The 24,320-nt window shown below is 47.5% G+C and overlaps 1 protein-coding gene across 1 annotated transcript in view; it reads left to right on the top strand.

Annotated features, from left to right (window-relative positions):
• Nucleotides 1–24,320, top strand: part of LOC8053829 (LIM/homeobox protein Lhx1) — a 221,651-nt gene that overhangs the window by 89,164 nt on the left and 108,167 nt on the right. Inside the window, exon 3 of the mRNA XM_042290760.1 lies at nt 22,623–22,640. Within this exon, the coding sequence (XP_042146694.1) occupies nt 22,623–22,640 (18 nt within the window). The remainder of the gene's footprint in view (nt 1–22,622; nt 22,641–24,320) is intronic.

Here is a 24,320-nt window from a genome sequence, read left to right as displayed (position 1 = left end):
CAAGGGCAAAATAAAGAAAGAAGGAACACAGGCATAGAGTGCCAGGTATTGATTTATATCTGTTTATATTGCTCGCATTTGACCTTTGCTGAATTGGAAATTATTTGAATGTACTCCACTGATGGTATCTGTGGACTCGTTTATAATATTCCTCAAGTCATGTACAACAAACGTAAGTGAAAGTGTCTAGCCCGTTTTTAGGCCGTTCTCGGCAATTTACGTTTTACAGGCTCTAAAATTAAGATATGAGTTAAATCAAATTGTCCTAAAGCTAAAATACCAGAAGCTTTTTTCACGCAAACTGTCAACCTCCACAGGTTTCACAGTTTGTGCTACTAGTGCAGCATCTTCCAGTGGACAGTCGTTCGAATGCTTGCTGTTCCTCTTGTCTTCCTCTATTGGCAGAGAGTCTAGCTCTAGGAGTTTGGAGGTCGAGGAAGCTTTTTGGGGAGTCGCAGCACTGCCTCTTTACCTGGAAATGACAATTCAAACGGTGTCTTTTCCGAACACACAAGGCTGGAATAAAGAAGAATGGCAGGAAAAACTATAAACACTCCAATTTATGACACTATATTCCTGCGCATATTTTGGGCAGTTCGATACAACATCTCATATGGGGGCAACTGGGGGCAATTCGACCGTTTTTTCCCGCTATCATACAAACATATTTCCAGCAATTCTGCGTGTTCTAAAAAACGAAAACATGACTGCATACGTGTACAACTATATAAATAATTCAAGAAGAAGCTACATTTATGTAAACCCTGTTCCACAAGCATTTCAAAGGCCTTCAGACCCAGGGTCTCTAAAGCGTATAAAAACCAGCGCATCCAGAGTGGCACGCGTAGAGTCGGGGTCGCGAGCTAATTTGCCGACCGCTCAAAAGCCTTTGATATAAATGCCATTTGAAATGTCCACAAAGCGGGGTGTAATACTCTCCTAACTCAAGAACATGCAAAGAACAGAAGTTCAGCGTCTGAAACACTTACAACGCCGCTTCACCGATTCCTCGCATGCTCGCCTTGTGCCATGCGGACGGACGGGAAGGTTCATCGGCGGAATTGCCTCCGCCGATAGCTTTCGGTGCTTGTAACCTATTTAAGAAGGTAAAGGTGACAAACACGCTTAGACAAGGTACGGAAGCACGTCGGTATCGGTCTTATTCAGCGTCTTGTGCTCGGGTAAACGAAGTCCCGCTCCTCGAAGTGCTTGCGGCACACAACGACCGACGTTCACGGTGCACTTCCCTAGTTAGATTGTTTATGGTTTCTTTAACCTCAACGTCTGCGGGTGGTGAAAGCTGATACCGGCATTGTTTCGGGATTTTGCACTGCGGCACTGAACAGTAGGTCAGCATGAACGCAAACCAGGAAACGGGGGCAGGGAAGCGAGCCGCATGCGAGATCGCGAAGCGAAGTCTTTCCCCTGACGCCACGGTACACATCACCCAATCAGGGCGCGGCGACTGCAGCGACGCTTGTGTTCGCTCTCGGGGTTAATTTTTAGTTTCAAGTCCAGACGCAGCCGCCCCCCCCCCCCCCCCGCCCCCCTTCCCCGGCGTAAAAGGAGGGGGGGGGGGGGGGGGGGCTACGCCACGGTTATAATTACAAACTTGCGGAGCATCATCGAAAACCGCTTTGTAAGTCAATTCTAGAAGGATGTGGTAAGCATGGGGGTAGGCTAAAGTTTCCACTCTTGCGACAGGCGCAAGGTGGGGTTCGAAAACACGGATAATAATCTTTTCGTCCACGTTTCTAGACAGCCAGCGCTGCGCCTGTTGGACGAGTGGAAACTTTAGCGGCCTCTCGCTCTTACCACGTGCTTCAAATGTTTCTAAAATTAACTGGATTAGAGGCGTTCAGTGACGCTCTGCAACCTTCTAATTTGAACGATATGCTTCTTTTCAAAAGCAAAGGCGGTACTTAACAAATTTTAGATAATAATTTGACTTAATATGAGAATTAGCCCCCTATATTATGTCCCCCTGGCCGTATAACTCACGTGCAGAAAACGGATTAGTTTACCTATTAGGTTTTATTTTTATTTTATTTAAATAAATCTGTCAGAATGGAAGTTAAACATTCTGTATATATCTACATAAAATGAAAAAAAAAAAAGCCAATAATACTACACGCAAATCAGCCATAAATAGGATTCTTTGTTCACGTTTGTTAGCGCGTGACCATGAACTTGACTCAAGGTCAACGTGCACAGTGCGAAATGAAAGGAGTCGCGCGGCCGGTAGAGTTCAACATCAAACATCAGAATCGGCTAATTTTGTTTGGCACTGCGAAAGGTATGGCATCAAAGCTGAAATCACTCCTATAGTCCGACTCCGCTGCCGTTACCTCCAGAAATCCGCAGACCCCTTCCAGCAGCTCCTCATCGCAAGTCCCTATAGTGCTGACATTTCGTCGTCATCTGCAAGAGGGGGACCAACGCAAGGCGTTGATTGGGCACGAGTGCTGCGTCACCGTTCGGCCCGGACTCGTGTCCAATTAGAACACGAACGCCAGTCGAACAGGGACGCAGCCCTCGCGTTCACAATCCAGCGCTATACGGCCTTCAGCCTATATATATATACCCGGCGTTGCCGCTTGCGGGCTTTCCCCCACCCGTGCATACGCACGACGAAGCCGCCGCTGTTTTCCCCCGGAGACAACCACGGGGCAACGTTGCAACAGCGACGTTTCAAGTGCCGGCGTTGCCTCTTTTAACCCGTACGGCGCAAACGAAGCAATCACAGCCAGAAGAACCGCTCACGACGCGCTCCCTTCGTACAGCGATGGCGGGCACGCTCGCGTTCCCCGCGGCGTCCCTCTTCTCCTTTTCCACCTTCCGTGAAAAGCAAGAGAGGCGAGCAGCCTCCCTCCTTCAGACAGTATCAGAGTGTGCGCATTCCGAGATCGATTCATTCTCAAGCGCCGACTCGCGCGGGGCTGGTGCAGCCGCGGTGGTGGCGAGCGGAGGGGGGGGGATTGAGAATATATCGGCCTGCCTGCCCCCGCGAGTAGCGGCACCCAGTCTACCCGCAACGAAGATAAATCAAGCAGCCTGTCCCCGCGGCGATGGCGTCTTTCTGTGCAGCAGGAGGGATAGAACAACCCCGTGTGAGCAACCGACAACGGGGCAAGAAGATACTTCATTTCATGTTACGATGGACCGCAATGGACGCCACGAGTCATCCTAGCTAATCCAGCGCCGTGAACGTCTCACGTAGGTCTGTATCACGTAAACAAAGGTCACGTGACACCCACGTGGCATTGAATTGGCTTCGATGACTCGAGGCGTCCTCTGCGGTCCATGGTAAGGTGGAAGGAAGTATAGACACTGGAAAAGAGGGAAGGGGGAGGAGACTGTCGGCCATCTTTGTTACGCACCCCGCTGATGCGCGTGTCGATGGGCAGGCCCGGTATCGCGGAGGGGCATCTACAGCTCCGCAACGATGGGGGGTGGAGGGTTCGTTTTCCATGAATTGTCCCCCCCCCCCCCCCCCCCCCCCCCCCACCAACGATTGTGACGACGCATGCCGCGCTGCCGAAAAGTCAGTCGCCCGGTGTCGAGGATTGAGACGGCCGTGCGTCGGTAGAGTTCGGACCCTAGTAGCTCACGCAAACGGGCTCGCCGGGCTCCGTGTTCGAAACTGGGATCTGATAAGAGGGTATACGGAGGGTGGTTGTCACAAAAGGGTCGGTCCCGACTCGGCTCCGACCGCCGGCAGCCGTCGACGCGGGGCCCCCGGCTGATGCCGGCACCGGACCTAGATGGACAGATAGAGTTCGGGGAGAGCCGGCCGCTTCCCGGATGGACGCTGGAACTGCCAGATTGATCGTGTGTCGCTGCGCGACAAGAACACAAAGCAAAGATCGTGAAATCCGCGCAGTGGACAAGGGCGACGAATGAACACGTCATTGCGGTGTGGCTTGGACCAGGGTGATCGAGGATGATTTCACCTGCGCTAACAGTTTCTGGCTTGGATAGGTGAAGCATGTCTCTGTATTCGGCGCAGGCTGTGCCATATATAGTATGCTATGGCTATTCTCGTGTGTGAACCTGGGTGATGACAGTGAAGTGCATAAATTGACGCGGTAGTACAACATCATTTTTTCTTCTTCTTCTCAGCTGGTCATACTATAAAAAAAAAGTACAATATCGTACACTCATCCTATACGTCTCGAGACCCTCGGCTCGCCAACTTCGAAAGGCCTCCGAGTTGTTCATACATTGTAGCACAGCCTACGGGAGCACGCTGGCCTTGCATCAATTTTCCGCTATATAACGAAATCAGTGCATATATTCATCAAGGATACACATGAAGCCATAAAGTCGGGGACCTAAAATACGTGCTTGTAGTTATAGAAATAAGTGAACATAGAAAGCATTCGAAGAGCGTGTTAGTTAATCATCTTGGTATGCAAACGCAAAAAAAAAAGACAAAGGACACACAAAAAACATTTAAGACACGGACAGCGTCAGACGCGGACGCTGTCCGTGCCTGATGTATTTTTGTGTGTCCCTTGTCTTCATTTCCGTTTGCCTACCAAGAGGAGAAAGAAGTGCTCATTCACGATTTAATGTCGAATCGAGTTTTGGGGTAAAGCAAGATGCGTAACGAGAAGGGACATTTTTCCGCTCATGCAAACAGACAGAATTTTGTACAGCGTGTACTTCTGGAGACTACTGTGAACTGTGCCCCAGGTACGTATTTGCGTGCTCAGTGGTTTCCTGTTTATTTTTGATTCAAAAAGTGAAAGAAAGACGGTCTCAAAATTCTGGGAAAAGAATTGTCAGCAAGGAAGTCGCAACACTCGTCACTCAATCATTGCACTGGGCCATCCAGGTCAGTGAACGGTCTTTATCCAAGACGTTGTGTGAAGGGTTCGTACTGGACTTGCAGCACGTGATCATGTTTTAGATCAACGACTTTTCCTTTACCGGGACCATTGTGCCTCGGGCGAAACTATCGGTACAGGAAGACCCCAATATGGCGGAAATTTGATAATTGATCACGAATACACTATAGATTGTGCTTTTCTGTTTGCATGTTGTTTCCAACATGGAAATTGCATATCCGCAATTTCCCAACACCCGTACTCTTTTGTCTCACCAGTACAACGCCGACTCAACAAGCGAAAGCGGCATCGACGCAAAAAAAAAAAAACGCTTCAATTCAAACTACCGAAAAAAAAAATCCATCGTGATCGCGTGCACCCAAAACAGCCACCACGCGGGACTCGCGCGTTCCCTTAATAGGTGCTCGTCCGTTTCACCAAGCACACGAGGCAAAACGAATCCAGACAACACACGCGATTAAACCCACACGCACGCACGCACGCACACACACAAGCACGCTCGAACGAAAGCCAGAACAATCGAAAGCAGCGTGGCAGAAACGCGGGCGAGGGAGGGAAGAAGGCAGCCCGGGGAAGAGAGAGAGAGGGAGCCTTTGACAGGAGAGCGCGTGAGGTCCATTTTTAATGCGCTACCGAGCCAGGAATGTTTCCCGATGATCGATACCTTCGGCGGCAACGTGTACTATACGTCCGACAGGGCTCTGCTGCTGCATTGGCGTGCTGTGGCGCTCGGCTCGAGCGAGGAGCGGTCAGCTTCCCGCGCTCCCCTGGGTACTCTATTCAGCGCGTGCTGGTTGCTGTTCTCGCCTCAGCAACGGGTTTCTCGCGGTGCCCTTGGCCACCACCCGAAGCTGCGTGCGTGCACGAGACGCCTGCTGCTGTTGCCACCGCTGCATTTGAGAGAACAGGGTCCTATGCCCCGTTCACCCCTAAGCTGACACTGCGGTGGAAGCTGTTGCGTGCTCGTTGAACCAGTCATGCGGATACCTTTCGCCACGTGATCGCGCATCCATCCGTAGCGCCCGAAAAGAACGAGGTCAGGTGATGAAAGGGAAGCGGTTGATTGGCCCTGCGGGTGCATAGCTCCCACGGCACTGTCAGGTTAGGGGTGAGCGGAGTAGCACAGGCGAGCGGGAACTGCGCCAAAGCCAGATGGATAATCCGCCTCGCGCGTCGGTTATCTGTCTGCGCCGTCGAGCGGGACATGCATTTCGTATAGATCGTCGCCCATTTCCGATCGTTTCTATTACTCCGGTTCGCGCTGGGAGCTTGTTTCGGCACGGTCAACGGGGTCTGACGAAGTCTCGTCCGAGCAGCCGTAATATGTGTATATGTGTCGTTTGTTTCTAGCTTCACGAAGGTCACCCGGTCGAGTCTGGCCATGTATCAAACGCAATTGGTCCAATACAATCTGACTCCGTTCTGCCAAGGGGGGGGGGGGGGGGGGGGGGCTACAATTGTCTTCTTGGGTCCCTAACTAATATGGATTATATTAATTACAGATGACTTAGAATATTTCAACGGATTCTAGTGAAACAAGAAATATATACCCGTTGCTTATTATGATGTGTTTGGGTACAGTTAATGGCGAATTCATAAGTGCACGAGGTTTTACACCTCGAAAGGGACAAATTTCAACATAAATTCCCAGCGAAGACAGAAATATTTTTGTTCACGTGCGAGCCACCCCTACAAAGCGATATTTTGCGAGCATAACAGTTAGAAAAGCGTACGAGATTGGAAAATTTGACCGGAAGGGCTTCCAAATTATCGAAATGCCTCATGTACTTTACAGCAATTCAAAAATGCCAAATATGCTCAATGTGCTTTGATTTTCTCTTCTGAAACTGTAGGCACCCAAGAAGCGGCGCCTTTACTCATAAGCGTCGTTATTGACTTTCTTAAAAATAAACTATTTGCTAAAATCGTCTATGAATCGACCTTTTCTTAGAGGGAACATTATCTAGCGGCTCAAATATGTGTCTAACTCTTGCCATAAAAATTGCGTAATGACTCTAGCGTATTATTTTATTAATCACTTTCACGTCCGTACGTCACCGGTAAAAGACATTTTCATTCTTTGCCGGTCACTTCTCGCTCGTCTAGTTTCAGCCCTGATGACCAGAGCGATTGGTCTATACGAGGCGAACTTTGACCCGATATATCGTTCGCAACCACTTCGTTCATCGCATTGGGCCGATCATCTCGAACGCCCAAAGCATTGCGTCATCCACTCATCTTCATCTCATCAAGGCAGCCACTAGTGTATATATGGCACAGACGGAAACGACGATAGTCACCTATTTCGGTAACATTTCCATCCATAGCCACCGCCGGATTGGGAAACGCAGCCAGTAACACCTCCTAAGTGCATTGCGAGGCAATAGTGCTGATTTTGTTTACGCCACCTATATATGACCGGAGGCCAGCGCGGGCTAAGATTGGTACATGAGTGATGCGTCAGCTTTCGGTAGCAACTATAGTCGGTGACAGGTCAAGAACGAAGTAGAAGCTCCTTCCACCTCTTTCCCCTTTGTCAAAGTGAGCGCTTGACACGAGGCGATCTCCTCCCCACCATTCGCTCTGCTGTAGTTGAAATGGGTGGGTGGAGCTTCCACTTCGTTCTTGACCTGTCACCGACTATAGTGTCCAATCAGAAAGGATACGAGTCCCGCCCGAACTCTCACACAAGTCCCGGCAGGTCACGTAAAACATTCAGCACTACGGCCTTTGCGGTCTTCAGCCCCGTAGTCACCCTTTTTGCAGGGTGCCGCCGTAAGGACGAACACATTTGGCACGCCTTGCAAACTTCAAATTTCAGACATGCATGCCCGAAATTGGGCACGCGAATGTAGTTTTGCAAGAAACTTTACGTCTATATTTTTTTTAAGGCTCAACTCGGAGAAAGTGGAATTTGCAAAAAATCAAGCAAAAGCCCCCCCCTTTCTTGCGCACTAGTTTATGAACCCGCTCCCAGGTGGCTTGTTTAACGCAAAAACGCTAAAAAACCAGTGGCGTAGCCGGGGAAATGGGGCCGTGTGAGCTGGATAATCGCGATAATTAATATTTTTACCGAATTATATGAACAATGACAACCTGGTAACGAGCTCACAAACCAGTGTGCAGACCATGAAGATGGACTTAGGGCATACAAAATGCACGGCCGGCGTTACTGTTCTATCTTCAGTATTTTACAACCTCTGACTTTTGTGATCTGAAAAAATATTACAAACATAAAACTTCTCGCAAAACTACGTTTGTGTCCTCAGTTTCAGGTATGCGCGTTTGGAATCGAAATTTTGCGAGGCGTGACCCAATGTGTTTGTCGTTATACCGCATGTCCCACCCTCTACATTATAGACCCTTCCAACAATCACTCTCTGCGTGCTGCCATCTTTGTCTACTGGGTTGTGTGCTACGCGTTCTGATGTCCATACCTGGACGATAAGCAGTGAAACCTGTATACGAAAGACACGTTGTTCACTGATGACATGATGACTGAATTACCTGCGGACGCGCCTCAAACGCGTTTTTAGCATGTTTGCTTTGTAGATATCCATAGTTCGAACATGACTGCCGAGATTATATATGACCATTCTGACAGGACTCGTCGTTCAATGAAGTAACGCGTCTGCTCAAAAATTGTCTCCAGGCCGTTTTTTTTTTTATTTTTTATGGTGTATTTGCAGTAAGGCCGCGACTAAAAAGGTGTTGCTCGAAGAGATCTTGGGACCCAGTTTCGTGTCCAAAGCACCCTCGTGACTTTAACCCCCGGTGCGCTAAACTCAGGGTTTCCAGACTCTCGGGGCTCACGCGGCGGCCCGTTCCTTCAACCCACGCGGAGGCGTCCGCGACAATGACGACGCTGCGAACGGGCGGAGCGGAGATTAGCGTTAATCCGCGCGCGGGTGCGCGCTCATCTCGAACGCGATCGTCGTCGCCACCGGTGCATACACAGCTACGGCGCACCGCGTACGGGCCAAGCGGGTACGGATTAAGCGTTACCCCTTCCAAATTAAGCGGGTCAAATCCGCCGAGTCCCAATCCTCGGCTCCGGAGAAAACCTCTTTCAGCGTCATGCAGAATTCTTTCGGACGAAAGCTCACTCCTCCCGGCAAGTCTCGGAGAAGAGGCCTCTGCAGTCGGAATCCTTCTCACACTTCCTCGGACGCAGCTGACAGTAAGGTGAGAGCTGTACGAGAACGCCGCACCAACGAACCGCCTTCCTTTCATCACCTAATCCGGTCCGTCTGCGCGTGGGTATGGGTGGGAGGAAATCACCAGACGAAATATAGACGTTATGACTGGTCCAGTGAGTACGTAGTTTCCACCGCACTGGCAGCGAAGGAGTGAGTGGAGATGGCACTGTGCATAGCGTCTGTAGGCAGGGAGTCCTCTGTTGACTCGCGGATAACCTGCCTAAGTCTCTCGATGGGACGATTGCCATATTGCTTGGCTTACGGTGGCCGCCTTCGCCGCCCCCTCGCGAAGATTTAGATTGAGATTCGTCTTGCCGATTGTCTGCGTCTAGACTGAAAGGGACTGGAATCTTAGTAAGCTCGAGGAGCTTACCCGCTTGTCTTCATTCATACTGAATTTAACGCATTGTGTAAACGTGACCCTGCGCGCTGTGACGATGGTGTGCGGGCTGGAATTACGGAATTGTCAAATTGAAATCGTCTCTTACACTCCCCCGGTTTTGACTTGCAAAATCGGAAACGTCGCTCTCGCTGCATTCGACATCTTCTGATGATGTCAAAGTTACCATTAAATCGTCGTTTTTCTCTCTCTCAAAGCTACAGCTGCATCCCGGAGCTACTGTTTAGCCGCGGAGAAGTCTATGCGTCGATAAACCGAGGGAGATTATAGAGACAAGAGCGTTCCTGGACGTCAGAACGCCGAGCTCTGGTTGCTATGATCAGTGAATAGACCAAAGGCTAGCTGCTTTTGTCTCCACTGCGCTTGCCGAACGCGTTTGAATACGAAAGTCAAACACCAGACGCTGGCGTTCCGCGTTCTAACGCGTTCGACGAGTGCAGCGAAGATGAAGGCAGCTAGCTTTAGGTCTACCTACTAATCATACAAACCAGAACTCGGCGTTTGGACGACCCCATGTGGCATTTTGACGGCTTCTCCTCTCCCTCAATTTCTCGGCGCATAGGAAACCGCACAAGTGCTGCACTGGGCGAAATTGTTAGCGCGAACACGATATCGGCGCTTCATGCTGCGTAGAAATCTGGCTGGCACCAGATTTCTACGCAGCATGAAGCGCAATGAAAGGCGAACCTAATTTGTTAGGCCAGTGTAAGTCACGGTTTTACATGCGCTCCGGTCGCTGCTGCAGTTTTCGTCCCTGTGGACGCAACCGACGCAACTTTTTTCGTTTTACTTCAATGGTCATCGCGGTAACCGCCGACAACACGCAATCACAGAAACCGCAAGAGACGAGCAGAAATCGCGAAATGACATGTTTCGGCCAGTTCAGTGTTTTCCCGCTAGGTGTAGTCCGTTTTTCTGGATTCTCGAATACCGGCGATCGCTTCGCGTGTCAAGTGTGGCGCAGTGTATGTATACACAGCGCTCATCAAACATAACGCCACCACTCGGTTATTCAAATATTGACGTATTGCCAGCTACTAGAAGCTAAATAGACCGATTTCACCAGCCAGTTTAGTTAAGGGGCGGTTCCGCAATTCATCGAGGGAACTTTAGTCTTTCTGCACGTTGGACAACACCGCCGTAGCTTTGCGAGTGTAGAGTACGAGACGACACGAGCCGTCTCGTGCATTGCCGCCTGCCTCCTGATACAGTGTTCTCCTGCGAACTAAAGTTATGGCGGCATCACGCGTGCCTGAAACGCTCAGGGAGATCGGTCTATTGTTCACTGCTGAGGCCAGAATGTCTTCCCCGAGCAGGGTTGTGATCGGGAAGTCAAAACTTCGTCACGCATAGTTTGACCGGTAGCAGAAGGAATATAACAAAAAGTGCCAGCAAATTAACCATTTCGTGACGGCGTCATGTTCGGGTAGCACTGTACATTCGCGTAAACAATGCCCGCTTATGTGCGCGCTCACCGGGCGACAAAAACATCTCTCTTTCTTCGGTAACTGAGAGATCCCCCCATCGACGCCGCACCGCACGCACAGGTTTGTGGTCGCTCTCCCGAACAAACAATCTCCAGAACACTTCCTGCCTCGCACGGGCGCGGCGTCCCCGCGCTATGCCGCGCACACGATTTTCGCCGCGTGTGAAAGCGTGACGCTCGAGTCAGAGACGCATGTCCACAACCGCGTGGTTGCCTTCTAGTCGAAGAAGACGCTCGTCCGTATGCCGCAACGGGCCGCATACCCTCTCGTTCATACGTCGCGCGGGTCGACCTCTGCAACCCCCGCGAGGGTCCGCCACGCGGAGTACCCCCCTCGTCCGTGCGAGCTGCGCGCGCCGGTCGTGGCGTGTGCCTGACTGCGGTGGGGCCCCCCGCGGCGACGGGGGACCGCTTGACGGGCCCGCTGACACGCCGCGACCCGGGGGACCTCGGAGCGAGGGGACCCGCGGGGGGCAGCAGAATGGTCGGCCCTCATTCAAAGCGCAGTCATTCATGCGCCGCCGCAGCGTCCGCCGCCGAGGACCGGTGGCCCGCCATGGGCGCAGAGGGCGGGCACTCGTCGTCGGCTCCCTCGACCGCGTGCGTTGAACGTCAATATGGATGGGCGCGGTGATCCCTACGGGTAATGCTGCGGCAATAATTGTAGCTAACTCAGGGTTCCTTGTTGTCGCCTAAAATGTTTAACACGATACCACTTTGCAACCGACCCTGCTCGTCTCCTATTGCTTTGCGCTGAGCGGAGAAAGTTACCGACGTGCGGAGTTTACGTAGCGTTTTTTTTTTTTTTCTGCATCTTTACTGGGCATTGTTATTTACTTTCGTGCAGCCTTCGTGTGAATGCAGGCTGTTACATTGTCTGCTGTGTTATCCGTTGTGAATAATTTAATTTAATATTCGTAGAGCTACAATATATTTTCCGAGTCAAATGTCCCAGGTTCTCGTCAGGGGCATATCTCGTATTAAAATACACCTCTGACGAGTGTCTGTCAGACGCCATTGATGTGGCGTGACCCACACGCAAGGAATATAAATATATATTCTCTCCGTTCCCGCCACTGGACTCTTTTGACTAAGAGACCCCCTTCGAAAGTCATGTGCCGATTAGAGGGTCGGAACCACTGCACAATGGCGGAACAACTGACATCGTGGAACGCCCAAGTCATTCCATAAGATAGCGAACGTCGGATCACGGCCGACGCTAGGAGCCGATGAGTCAATCAAACACCGACGTAAGTGCGACGACACTGCGCTCATCACCTTTTTTTTGTGACTGTATTTTTGCCTTTTAATCCAACCAAACTCATAAAGTGTGCCGCGATGTTGCGGTTCCAGTCCGCCATTGAGCATGGATTCCACGGCTGCCAACAGAGGGCAATCATTTCTAAAGGGGTAAGGCAGTGCGAGCGCGGAAGACACAAAGCTATAGGCATATGGCGGACGTAACTGAAGTCAAAAGTCACAGATTTTCAGCCTCTAGATAACAACAAATGCGACGGGCGTTTCGCTACTCCTCCCAGCGTGCAGTGGACTCATTAACGAGCGACGCCAGATTTCTTTTTTTTTTTTTGTACTTTTTGTTATTCCTCTCGGTCTCAGGCGCACAATAGCCACATGCCCGTCTCTGCTGGTTCTTTCTTTTGTCCAAGCAGAAGGCCACGCAGACGTGTGTGCATGCACACTGTCGCCGCCGCCATACATTCCGAGCGCCGCTACATGCGTCCGTTGCGAGCGCGTGCGGCAGCAGCCACCCCGCGGGCCAGATTCCATTCAGCGTCGTTACCTTCCCCTCAATGCACCCCCGAGAGTACAGCGAGGGGGGGTACACAGCGGAAAATTTGGACGGGCAGCGGCTTCAAAGAATCCGCGGATGAAATTTAAATTACCTTTCTCGCCTCCGTGTCTTGTGTGTGCTGGTGGGGCGCGTGTGCATGTGTGTGTTAGTGTGAGTGAACGTATTCTCGTGCGCATGTACCGAGAGCCGCGTTCGGAAGCTCTTGGCTGCCATTGTAGCACGGGGACACAATGTCGCCGCTCGACCGACGATTCAAAAGGCGACAGAAACACGCGCTCTCTCCAGGTGACGCTCTCTCGCTCTCTTTCTTTCGAGTTATGTATGTACTTATTTTTAAGTATAGTATACGTACGGAGCTCTGCTTTGATCTCGTAAAGTGAAGCTTATGCAATGTCGCGGTTGAAGGATAATGGAGCAGGTTTTTGGCAATCTGATAATCTACACTTCCGCTCTTGCCTTCTGACTTGGGTACTGACGTTTGTGTGATGAACCATAGATCAGTTGCGCGTGATAGCATGTTTTGCAATGCCTCACTTCATTTTATGTTTGTTTACTTTTTTCAAGTGACAAAAACAAATTTCGAAGCGAATGCGTCTTTTTTTCCCCTCCTATTCTTTTCCTACGTTTTATGTGAGTTGCCTTTAGGAAAAGAAACGCTACTCCTATTTATATCTGGCAAAAGTTACAGACACGCAGGACCTATGAACAAAAATAGGAAACGACCGAAATTTAATATTTGTTTAAGGTGTACCGAAGCCGAGTCTTCCAAGTTTTAAAAGAGTACTGCGCTACGCGTTCAAGTTTGTACACTATTCCGTGACGTAACACACAGAAACCATCAAGGCTGGCTCGCTAAAGAGCGTCACCGCCGGGACTGGGGGAAAAGAAAGACCTGCCAAAGCCAGCGCACGAGCGGAGCGGGACTCAAACCTCGTCTCAAGACGCTCGACCCGGGCCTTTGCACTGCTTTCTTTCACACAGCCCCAGCTGAGACGCTGCTCTATCAAGCTGTCCCAGAACTGCGTTACACCTCCGCCGGGCTCGGGTCAGTTTTATACACGTTACTAAAACGTATTCGCTTACAATGACAATTACTCTCGCTTAAAAAAAATATTTAATTACTCGATTACTCGAGACAAAAAGTACTTGGCCGTGAGTTTGAAAAAAAGTAACAGTTCTCCGAATCAGATTTTGAAAACGACAGAGTTCCCTGCCGCGGTTTGATAAAGGTACTTTTGTACTTTCCACTGTTGCATTCGGGATCCCCGAATTACGAAATGGTTACCTTTTTAAGTAACTAATCTTGGTAAACCATTCTTCTGTCGGAGATTAGGTTCGAGGATTCCTTGGTAAGTAAACCTCTACGAGCAAAGGGCGCCACTAGAAATGAGAGGGGGAAAAAGTAACGCCTGCGAGTAATCTTAGTACTTCCAGAAGTAATCAAATTATTGTTGCGAGTACTTCCTAATAAATATAATCAAATTATTACGCAATTTCTTTTATAAGTAATCGATCCCACGAGTAAATCGATTACTTCTAATGACTACCTTACAAGACTGCAGCATGGTCGGGACACCCGGGAAGCACAAACTAGTTCTTTTAATTTTTCTTCTTTTAGCTTTTTTTTAAATATTATGTAGCTCTTTTGATGCAGGCACTATCGGGTTATTCGATCATTTGCCATAGGCTCATAAAGAAGGGCATTAAAATTACCTGAAGCCCACTGTCACGCTGCAAGGACATGACGACAAAATGATCTTATCTGTGGACAGGCATATTTTAAACGTGTTTGTTTCATACATATATGTATCCTTCAAACATGCTTTCTGCAGCCAGTTTCCATATGACCAATGTGAAAGGACCGTCATACAAGAAAGAAACCCGCCTCGGATAGGTGTCTGAACGACTGTCTTTTGTATTATGCAGTAGCTGTGCGACCACCAGATATTAAGGTATACCTCTTCTTACGTCAGGACTGAAAATATCTCACCTTTTGATTCCTCCGTGTGCTATTCGTCCGAAGATAGAGCCGTACGCCTTAAGCTTACTGTATCGTAATGTTTGCTTTGTCTCGTGTCAAACCCTATATGCACTCTTTTTTTTTTTCTCTTCCTTTTGCGACGCATTTACGAGGAAGTTTTAGTGGACGGCATTGGGCTGAAAAAAAGAAATCTGCTAAGACTCCTATGTGATAAATTTCTACTTTTTTTTTATTATTCTTCTGCGAGTTGTTTTCTACGTACCGTAAGCGGATGACCGGTCCCTGTCGGTCAGAGCTCGTCTTGCAATTTTAATATATATATATATATATATATATATATATATATTGTGAACGAAGAGGTGAGAAAATGATTATTGAATTTATTGCATTAAAGTTAGGGAAAGGGATGGCCTAATCAATTAAGGAGTCGCCGCGGACAGGCGAAGGTTGCGGGTTCAATCCCCGCTCCTAGCCCAATTTTTCGCCAGCTCTCTTTCCCTTTACCTAACTTTAATGCAATAAATTCAATAATCACCTTCTCTCCTCTTCATTCACAATATTACTACGGCTGCACTTGTCAATCTTCACTCATTCACTCACTCCACTCATATATATATATATATATATATATATATATATATATATATATATATATATATATATATATATATATATATATATATATATATATATATATATATATATATATGAGACCACGTTTGTCTGAGTAAAAGACAAACACGTGAGGAGAACTTATGTAACGAACACCTACCACTTCGTGCGGAAAAGCGACCTTTCCGGTTCCTATTTATAGACCGCGCATGCTCAAAATAGACGTCGCGTAAGAATCGGATCCATTATTAGAAGACCGAACAAAACAAAAATCAATACCCTCCGCTCTTGAGGTGGAGACAATTTGAATAAAGATCGCGATATAATTTGTTGTGGCTATTACCAAACAAACTTGTTGCTTTGTTGTCGCTGCGAATAAGGAAACGTACGGTCGGTGGCCCCCGCGGATTTTTATTTATTGCGTTTTTTTTGTTTGCAACTTCGTCTGTCGGCTCATCTGACAAAGAGGAAATTGAAGAACACGGAGGTTACAGCCCGCCTCAACCTTCTAGCCAGGACAGCTTGCTTGGTGCTTTGTGTCATTGGTTCGCTTTTAATCCTTTTAACTGTTGAGGGTATTGACGTGTTACATCAGATAAAGTTGTTGGCCGTCTTGAGTCGTTCATTTTTCGGGTGTGCTCATTGCCACAAACGACAAAATACCAACAACGAGCCAACGTTATACAACAAATTCGTTGTATAAAGGTTTAGACAATGGGAGGTTCTTCGATACGAGTTCACTTTTACCTACCGAGATAAGAACACTGAAATAAAACGAAAAGGATAAGAAAACACAGACACTCCTTATCAGTTGTCTTCGTTGTTTCGTGGTGCTTCGTCGCTTCCAGGATACGTTATTGTACTAAGGAAAGGAAAGGCTCGGTGAAGTTTGTCAGGTATATAGGTGATGGCTGGTGCTACTGTGGAACCACCCCAGTGTCAATATTATTATTTGTTTTAGTTAGGCTAGGTTAGCTCCGGTTAGGTGCAGCTAGTGTTCATTGTTTCGTCCTTCCGGTTTGCATCACGCAGCACCCATGGACCTTTGGCATTTTTTATTACATTCGTAGATTTCGACAACGTAATACTACCAGTGTAGTGTTTTTTTTTTTGTTTTTTTTTTTTTTTGTATTTATGTTTATAATGTTTTTTATATTAGTTCCAGAGGAGTTAGAAAATACACTACTAAGGAGGCGTCAAGATCGTGGATACTGAAATAATTGAATGAATGAAGGAATGAATTAATATTGGGCTCAGTTAGGTTGCGTAAGGTTAGGTTAGGTTAGGTTAGGTTTGGTTAAGTTTGGTGACATTGTCCTCATTGTCCCTGCCTCTTCGTTCCTTACGGCGAAAAATATCTCGTCTACGCCTTTTCTACAAAATTTATCACTTCAACGCTTGACTAAAAGATAGCTTATTCCTTAACCCCGCATATATCTCTTCACGCATTGATCATCGTTTCAAGGTCGGCATTCCTCACTGTGAGACATCAGCATACAACGACTCCTTCCTACCAAGAACGTCTTTCGAGTGGAACCACCTTCAAGCATCTTTAGCAGCTATCCCATCACTTGATTTATTTAAAGGGGCGATGCAACAATTTTTGTACATTGCGCAAATACCGCTTAGAACGGATCCCTGACGTTAATGACCTATGAAACACGCGTTCGTTTTTCACCCCACGCAATAGAAGTCCCAGAATAAAATTAAAGAAAAACGAGCAGCGTTCACCCCCTCAACTCGCAGCCAAAACAAGTGGCCACGTGATCTGGAGCTGATTAAATGCCGCCAATGTTGATCATAGCCACGGGCCGGGGTTGGCAAAGCACAGGACACGCGCTGAGTTCCAGACATTGTTATGGCTCGGCTATTGTCGTCGTTGCAGCGATTGGACACGGGTCACTACCCGAATGCTTCTCGAGCTAGCAATTATCACGAGCCCAAGTCGAGTGCCCACGCAATGCTCGGGTCCAATCTATGAACCTCATTCAAATATCGTCACTTGGGTGTACTGCGATCCCCACGTTACGTCATCAAATTTTGCAAAGGAGAGATTGAATGAAAATGATCGCTTTTGTCCTTGAAATTACACCGCAACAAAGGAGTTTCTTGGCCAGTGGCGTTGCGCGTGAGTATCCTTGAGTCCCAGGTGTGCCAGTAAGCTCGTGTCAAGTGAAAAACATTCCAATTGAATATCGTTGCACCGCTCCTTTAAAGAAGCGCTTACTAATCACTTTTGTTAATATTTTGTCGAATTGATTGTGTTTTAATCACCCTCTTTTACGTTTGTATTTTCTTTTGAGTAAATTCTTATATGCCCCACCCCCTCTGTAATGCCCTTTGGGCCCTGAGGGTATTGAAATAAATAAAGAAATAAATTAGGTTAGGTTAGGTTAGCTTAGCTTAGGTTAGGCTAGGCTAGATTCGCTTAGGCTTGGTAAGGTTAGGTTGGGCGCAGTCGTTTCAGGTTCGGTCAGCTCAAGTTCCCTCAGGCGCACGGTGCTTGCTTTCTGTGGAAGCAGCACCTCCTCGTGCTTACTACCAGCAAGAGCGCGACGTGTCGAGCTGAAGACGTCGCCGTACCTCTACGGCCACGGGGCATGCGAGCCTTCCTCGAACACTGTGTCGACCCGCGACGTCGTAGGCCCGTCGAGCCTCGGAGGGGGGTTCAGCCTCGCGCGCCCACGCAAGATGGATCTGCGGATTAGGGTTCCTCTGGCATCGCGTGCGCGCGGTCCGTGAAGCCGGCGCGGCGACTCGGGCCCTGCGCGACTTCTCTTCTGCTCCGTCGCTATCGGGCCCTGCCTGCCTGCACGCAGCCAGTCGAGGCTCAGAGCCCGCCGGTGGCTGCAGGGATAGTCCCTAAAGCCAGCTTCTCTGCACGGATTGGCTTCGCCGAGCCCCGCGCGTAATTTGCAGGCTGCCGGCAGAAGAGCTTCGGAGCAGCCGCCCGCTCGCTGCGCCAGCCGACCGAGAGGAGATTGCGTATTCAAAACGCTTGCCTGAACTTCCTTCCGCGCATTTCTTTTTTTTTTTTTTTTTGTCTTGGACTTTGTATATTTTGCTTTCGTAATGTATTTGTGTGTCTGTTCTTTTGTTATGTTCTTATATGATATTTTATCGTCTTTTTTTAAGGAGGAAGGATGAAAAGGAAAAAGAGTAGCGCACAAACGATCCTGAAGTGAGGTGGTTTTTTTTTCTTCTTTACTATCGTTACTTTTCCCACATTTTCCCGTGAGCGCATTTTTTTTTCTATGTTAATTGTGTGCTTGATCATTTGATGCAACTTATTGTGCTCTATAGCGTATAAACTGCTATCTTTTTTTTCAACTAGGCGTTTAATATGTGCATCGAGGAAGTACAGAAAAGCTGCTCAGTTACGTGTCACTGAGTTTTTTTTGTTTTTCTTTGTTTTTTTTTGTTTTTATTAGGCGTACGGGATTTGGTATTAAGCCACTATCGTAGTTCAAAGAGAGCTTGGTTAAGTTGTCCAGAAAAGGGTTCATCCAGATCTTTCTGACGATCGGCAATAACCATGCCTCGTTTTTATTCCTAGTACTTCCGTTTCTTCCTTTTCTTATAGGCGATCTCAATCTGCTTTCAATTATAAGTAATAACGTTTTTTTCACGGAGCGTTAGTCGTAGGTGAGAGAGCATTCACTTTACTCTACTCAAAAGAATACGAAAAATGTAATATTCTAAACTTCCTTTTTGTTTTTAACACCTAAAGCGGGTGGGCGCCAGACAATATTGTCACGAAGAAATTTGGAATCTTTCTCAAGTTGATGAAAATACTGTTATTAACCAACAACTGTTCATTTAATAAACATAGACAAATTACTCCTCTACATCACTTTGCACATTACATCTAATTTGAGATTAAGCTTTTGGGGCTACTACTCCTAACTTCTGGCGACTTCCCCGCCGTCCTCCTCGACCACACCTCGAGCGGGCGACCCGGCCACAGCCAAACTCGACAAACAAGAATCCACACAAAGATGGGCGAGCCGAACTCCCCCAGAGCCGTAAGGAGATCGAACGCTAGCAAATTAGCGGGCGGAAGACTCCACAGCCGAAGGGGATCGAACGTGCAGGTTGGCCTCCCGAGACAGGGTGATGTTCAAGGCTTTTGCTATCCAGGAGCCAAATCTTCTGCGGGAATTCGGCGGCTGCTTATATTGAGTTTAGCGGCATTTTGGTGCCATTTTGGCAACCAATCCCAAAAGGTTTTCTTAGAGTCAGTCCAAAGGCTCGGAGCCCAGAACAAATATGAACATCCCAAAAACTAGCGCATAGACAACGCACGGAACACATTCCGAACGAAGCTTACAGGAGCAGCTATAAACAATACAAAGCACATTAATAGACAGAGAAGTTATACACGGTGCAAAAAACACCTTCGAAGTGTAGATTCCAAAAGCAGACATGCACAAGACAAAAACATCTTCGACGCGGGGTTCCATAAACTAGGTGTAGAGTTAGAGCGGTCACGTTCGCCCCGACTTGGAACCTCCCCCCCCCCCCCCCCCCCCCCCCCGACTCCGGTAGAAGCCACGAACCGTGCGTGGAGGCGAAAGAACCCTCGGAGAAGGTAAAAAGCTAAAGTAAAGCTAAACTAAACACTCGCGGGAGCACAACTTCGCGACAATATTGTGTGGTGGCAAGCGCAGCGGATCATGCGTGGCAATTAAGAGAGTCAACAAGTTGCTCTTCTTGCGTCGAGGAGCCATGCTCCTGTCAGAACGCTTAGCTGGGGTGTTTTGCCCCGTCCCACGCGCGATTTAGTTCCGCAAGAAAGGATTTAAATCACCAGTTGTCACAAATACGAGGAGCTACGCATATTAGAATGGACACGCAATCTGAGCCAAAAGTCCAGAAGTAGGATTGAAAATCTCGAATATTTTATTCTGCTTGAGGGAGTATGATTACGTTGGTTTTGAGCTTTCATTACTACAGAACTTGCAACTTTGTAATTAGTCTGTGGCGTGGATATATGTACAGACATCTAAAGAGGGCGACATGTTTCCCACCACCTAGTGGCGCTACACAGATCAGCACAAACATGAAGGTTTTTTTTTTTCTTCCTTCTTTTTATAGTTGCCCTTTTCTTTCATTACTATAACGCATTGTATTATCTTTTAGCTTAAGGTATCACAATTGCGATATAAAGCAAAAAAATAGCATAAAACTTAGCTGTGCTATGTTTCTCAGCTACTTTACGGACGACGCAACTGAGAACAGAGTTAAGAATTATTCTGTTCTTCGTGGCTATACGTTGCCGTGGGTCAGACATGTACAAGTTACTCAAAAAAAGTAATTAAGTTAAGTTACTGAGTATTGGTCTCAAAAGTAATTTGAGTGGAGTAGAAATTACTCAAATGGAAAGTAATTGAGTAAATTACTAACTACCGTAAAAAAGTAGCGAATTACTTTAAAGTTACTTTTGAAGTTACTTTTATATGTTTTTACGGTAAAAAGAAGGTACACAGATTTTGATCCGTTAGCGAAATTGTGCTTGCCAAATATAAATTGTCTTGTTTTTTCACAGAAATGCTTAAATAGCTGGTTCTGCTTCTGCGTGCCTAATTGTTTTGTACTTCCTTGTTTGTTTGGTCAATTATGTGCTGTAAATGTGTCATTTCTACATTGATCTTTAGTACTGCCTGAGATTGACTTTTTAGACAGTGTATGCTTGTGTAGAGTGTTGCGTAAAGTACATCTTAAAAGTATTTGAAGGGAAGTACAAAGTAAATGAGACGTTATGTTCCTCAAGTAAAGTAGTAAGTACACCGGGTGCAATGTACTTGAAGTAACATACTATAAATACAATATATTTGAAGGTAAAGTACAAGTACTTTTAACACAATCTTTCATGATGACCTTTCATTCCCTATACAGTGTCTTTTAACTGGTATGCATTGCTCCGGGGGTAATCGGAGCTGCATCGGTTTTGACGGAAATGGCAGCAAATATTGTATAAAGTCAAGTCACCATAGAGGAGTAGTACTCTCGCTGACGAGCTATTCACACAATCAACTTATAAGGCACTTATTTGTATCGGTTTTATAGCTGCCATTATTTAATTCAGAGAAATGAGCAGATGACATCCTGAAAGAGCGCGTTTTCACACGGCTATACGCCATTTTTTTTTTTTTTTTTTTTTTCAAATTCGGGGAATGAACACTGAAGTCGGGAGTTTTACTTTCCTTGGAAGGTACAAGTACATGCTCAGAGAATGTACTTCAAGTAAAGTACAAGTTTTCTAAACAGTGGTACTTTAAGTACCATGTACTTAGAGTACTTCCCAACACTGCTTGTTTATTATTTTTGATATGAAAATGGTGGAGAATTAATAAGTTTTTTCGAACGATCTTCGAATCTTCGAAGATCGGCATATTCTAAGGTTTGGGGAGGAAAGGCAACGCAAAAAGGTCCTCTCTGCGTTGCCCTTTGACACGCCATTCTTCGAGTACAGCACAAGCTACGGGAGCACCAGATCAGCTTCAGAGCACGAGCTGCATTCTGTCGTCTCCTTTGAGTGAGGATGCGGAGTGTGCACTTTCTGTAGTGAGCGAGAGTTTCTACACTGAGGAAAAGCGGAGACCTGCTCTTTGTTCAAATGGGTCTCAAAGAAACGCCAGTCTTCGGGACTCAAAGAAACGCCAGTCTTTGGCGCTAATCCCGTAGTTACTCGACCCCTCTTGTGTCGTGTCTGTTCGCTCCCCGCGCCTCATAGCAGTGTTGTTGCAGGGGGAGGGGGCTCGGCTCGTGAAAATGTTTCGGAGGTTTCGGAATCCCCACACCATATCCTTCCCCCCCCCCTTCCTACGCCAGATGCTTCTCCCTCTTTGCAAATATCACCTGATCTTCCAACATCTTACCTCTTCTGTGCAGGAATGTTTGTTGATAGGAAAAACACCTACTAAAATTCCAAAGTAATTTGTAATTTGAGTAGAAGTTACTCAGAAAAAGTAATTAAAGTAAACTACTAATTACCGAAATAAAAATGTAATTGGAAGTTACTAAAATACTCAGAAAAGTAGTTTAACTACAGTAACTTGAGTAGGGTAGTTGAACTACGTACAAGTCTGCCGTGGGTACGGGCGACGTACCCATGTCCACGTGTGTACGTGGCCCGTTTTGCCCCCCCCCCCCCCCCCCCCACACACACACACAAAAAAAAAAATGTGTTGCTTGTATGTTTAGACAGTCTCGAATCGAGTACGCCTCCACGGGTGACTTGCCTCTTAGCTGTAGATGAGAATTTAGCCAGTGCAGTACCACCGCCAACCTGGGGTCTTTAACGTGCACCACGCAGTAGTGATTACATGAACGCGGGCCGATATACGAAACTCATCCAGAGCGAAGCGGGGAGGGGTTGGAGATCGAATCCAGGAAGTTCCGCAGCGCAAGCTTTCGCTCCACGCTCCGAGCTGAGACGCGTTTGCGCTTTGTGTAACTTTGTATACGCTGAATTCCGCCTCTTTTCGTCGGCACTGAAGCGGTGCTACAAAAGCGAAGGTAATGCGAGAGAAAACGGGACTCATCGAAGCGTTGGCCTTGGGGACTTTCACCGCCGTTTGACCTCAGTTCGCAAAGGGCTGCGCGAGCCAAGCGTGTCCCCCCGACTTTCTCGGACAGGACTGCATTCTTCGCGGCTGCGCATTTCGTACGCGGGGCCCGACTGGCTAAGCAGGCGCCGTTTCAAGGGGAACCGGCGCGCTCTCGCCTCGCCGGTGTAGCTTACCGCATTCTTCCGAGTTTTGATCGATCTCCCGGGTGTTGACACCTTGTCGACGGCTTGCCGTACGACACACAAACTCGACGTAGCGCGGGAAAAAAAAACGTAAACCTCAAGGATTGCTCGAATGAAGTGAACTTGACACCTATTTTCCCCTGCCTCGATCACCAAAATTATACGTCGTGGCTTTGCGATGGTTATGGCAAAGTCAAATCACGGTCGATATGCCCACAATCTGACAAAAACTCACTTCGGCACGCGCCGCGTATAAGATGAGGTGTCAATGAAAGACTAAAACCTCCAGATGTTAAAAGACTAGATATAAATTCTCCACTCGAGTGCGATATCTTTTGCTAGTTTGACGAAGAAACATCCAAACTTTTTTTTAATGCAATTATTCATCGCACCTCTTTCTTCTTTTTCTTTTTATTTAAGAAGAAATGTTATGAAACCAATGACATTTTACCTATAAATATTTGAAAGTTTGAAAGTTAAAGGGATAACTTTCGATCCGTACCGTGCTACTGTAAAGCTGTCTTTTCGAATATCGGACGGGTTGTCTTTATTGTCAACTAGCACGCGAGACTCTTCTGCTTTACGACGCCGGAAGTGCAAATGATTCCTGGGAAGTCAGACAACCTGGTAGGGGAACATCTAGTCTGTCATTCCATTTTTGCCTTATGAACGTAAGTGGCAATATTGGAATCTATCAAAAGGAGTGGAACTGGTGACGATGGAAGGATGGAAAGAAAAGGATTTCAGCGACAAAGAGGCGATTAGAAGATTGGTGGAAATTATCTAGAGGAAATTGAATGATGCACAACTAACTACACAGCTGGGGACAGGAGGGACAGAAGAAAATTGCTACTCCCTGACGCGTGGCTCCGGCTCAAAGTCTCAACCCTGTCTGCCAGTGGGTCCAGTCCTGGGGTACCGCCAACAAGGTTTGACCAGTGGAAAATTGGCGACTCCATCGTCGGGGGGAAGAGGAAGGGTAGGGTGCGTGATGTTTTTAGTTGTTTCTCTTTTCTTTGCTCGATCTCCTAAAGGTCTCCCTGGCGATACCCCACACTGCCTGGTGATAATTATGGTGAGAAGATGGGCTTAAAAGGGTGGGAGGAATCATATGCTTGTTTTTTAGACTTAGTGTAGGTGGCGCAAGCTACCGCCCATCACAAAGGGTACAGCCATTAACATCCATCGATCCATCCATCCATCCTTTTGAAAACGAAGAC

This window comes from Ixodes scapularis, unplaced genomic scaffold, assembly GCF_016920785.2.
Source record: "Ixodes scapularis isolate PalLabHiFi unplaced genomic scaffold, ASM1692078v2 PGA_scaffold1__304_contigs__length_218370807, whole genome shotgun sequence".
Taxonomy (NCBI): domain Eukaryota; kingdom Metazoa; phylum Arthropoda; class Arachnida; order Ixodida; family Ixodidae; genus Ixodes; species Ixodes scapularis.
Note: the sequence above shows the minus strand (reverse complement) of the source record. Positions and strands in the feature narration are given on the sequence as shown.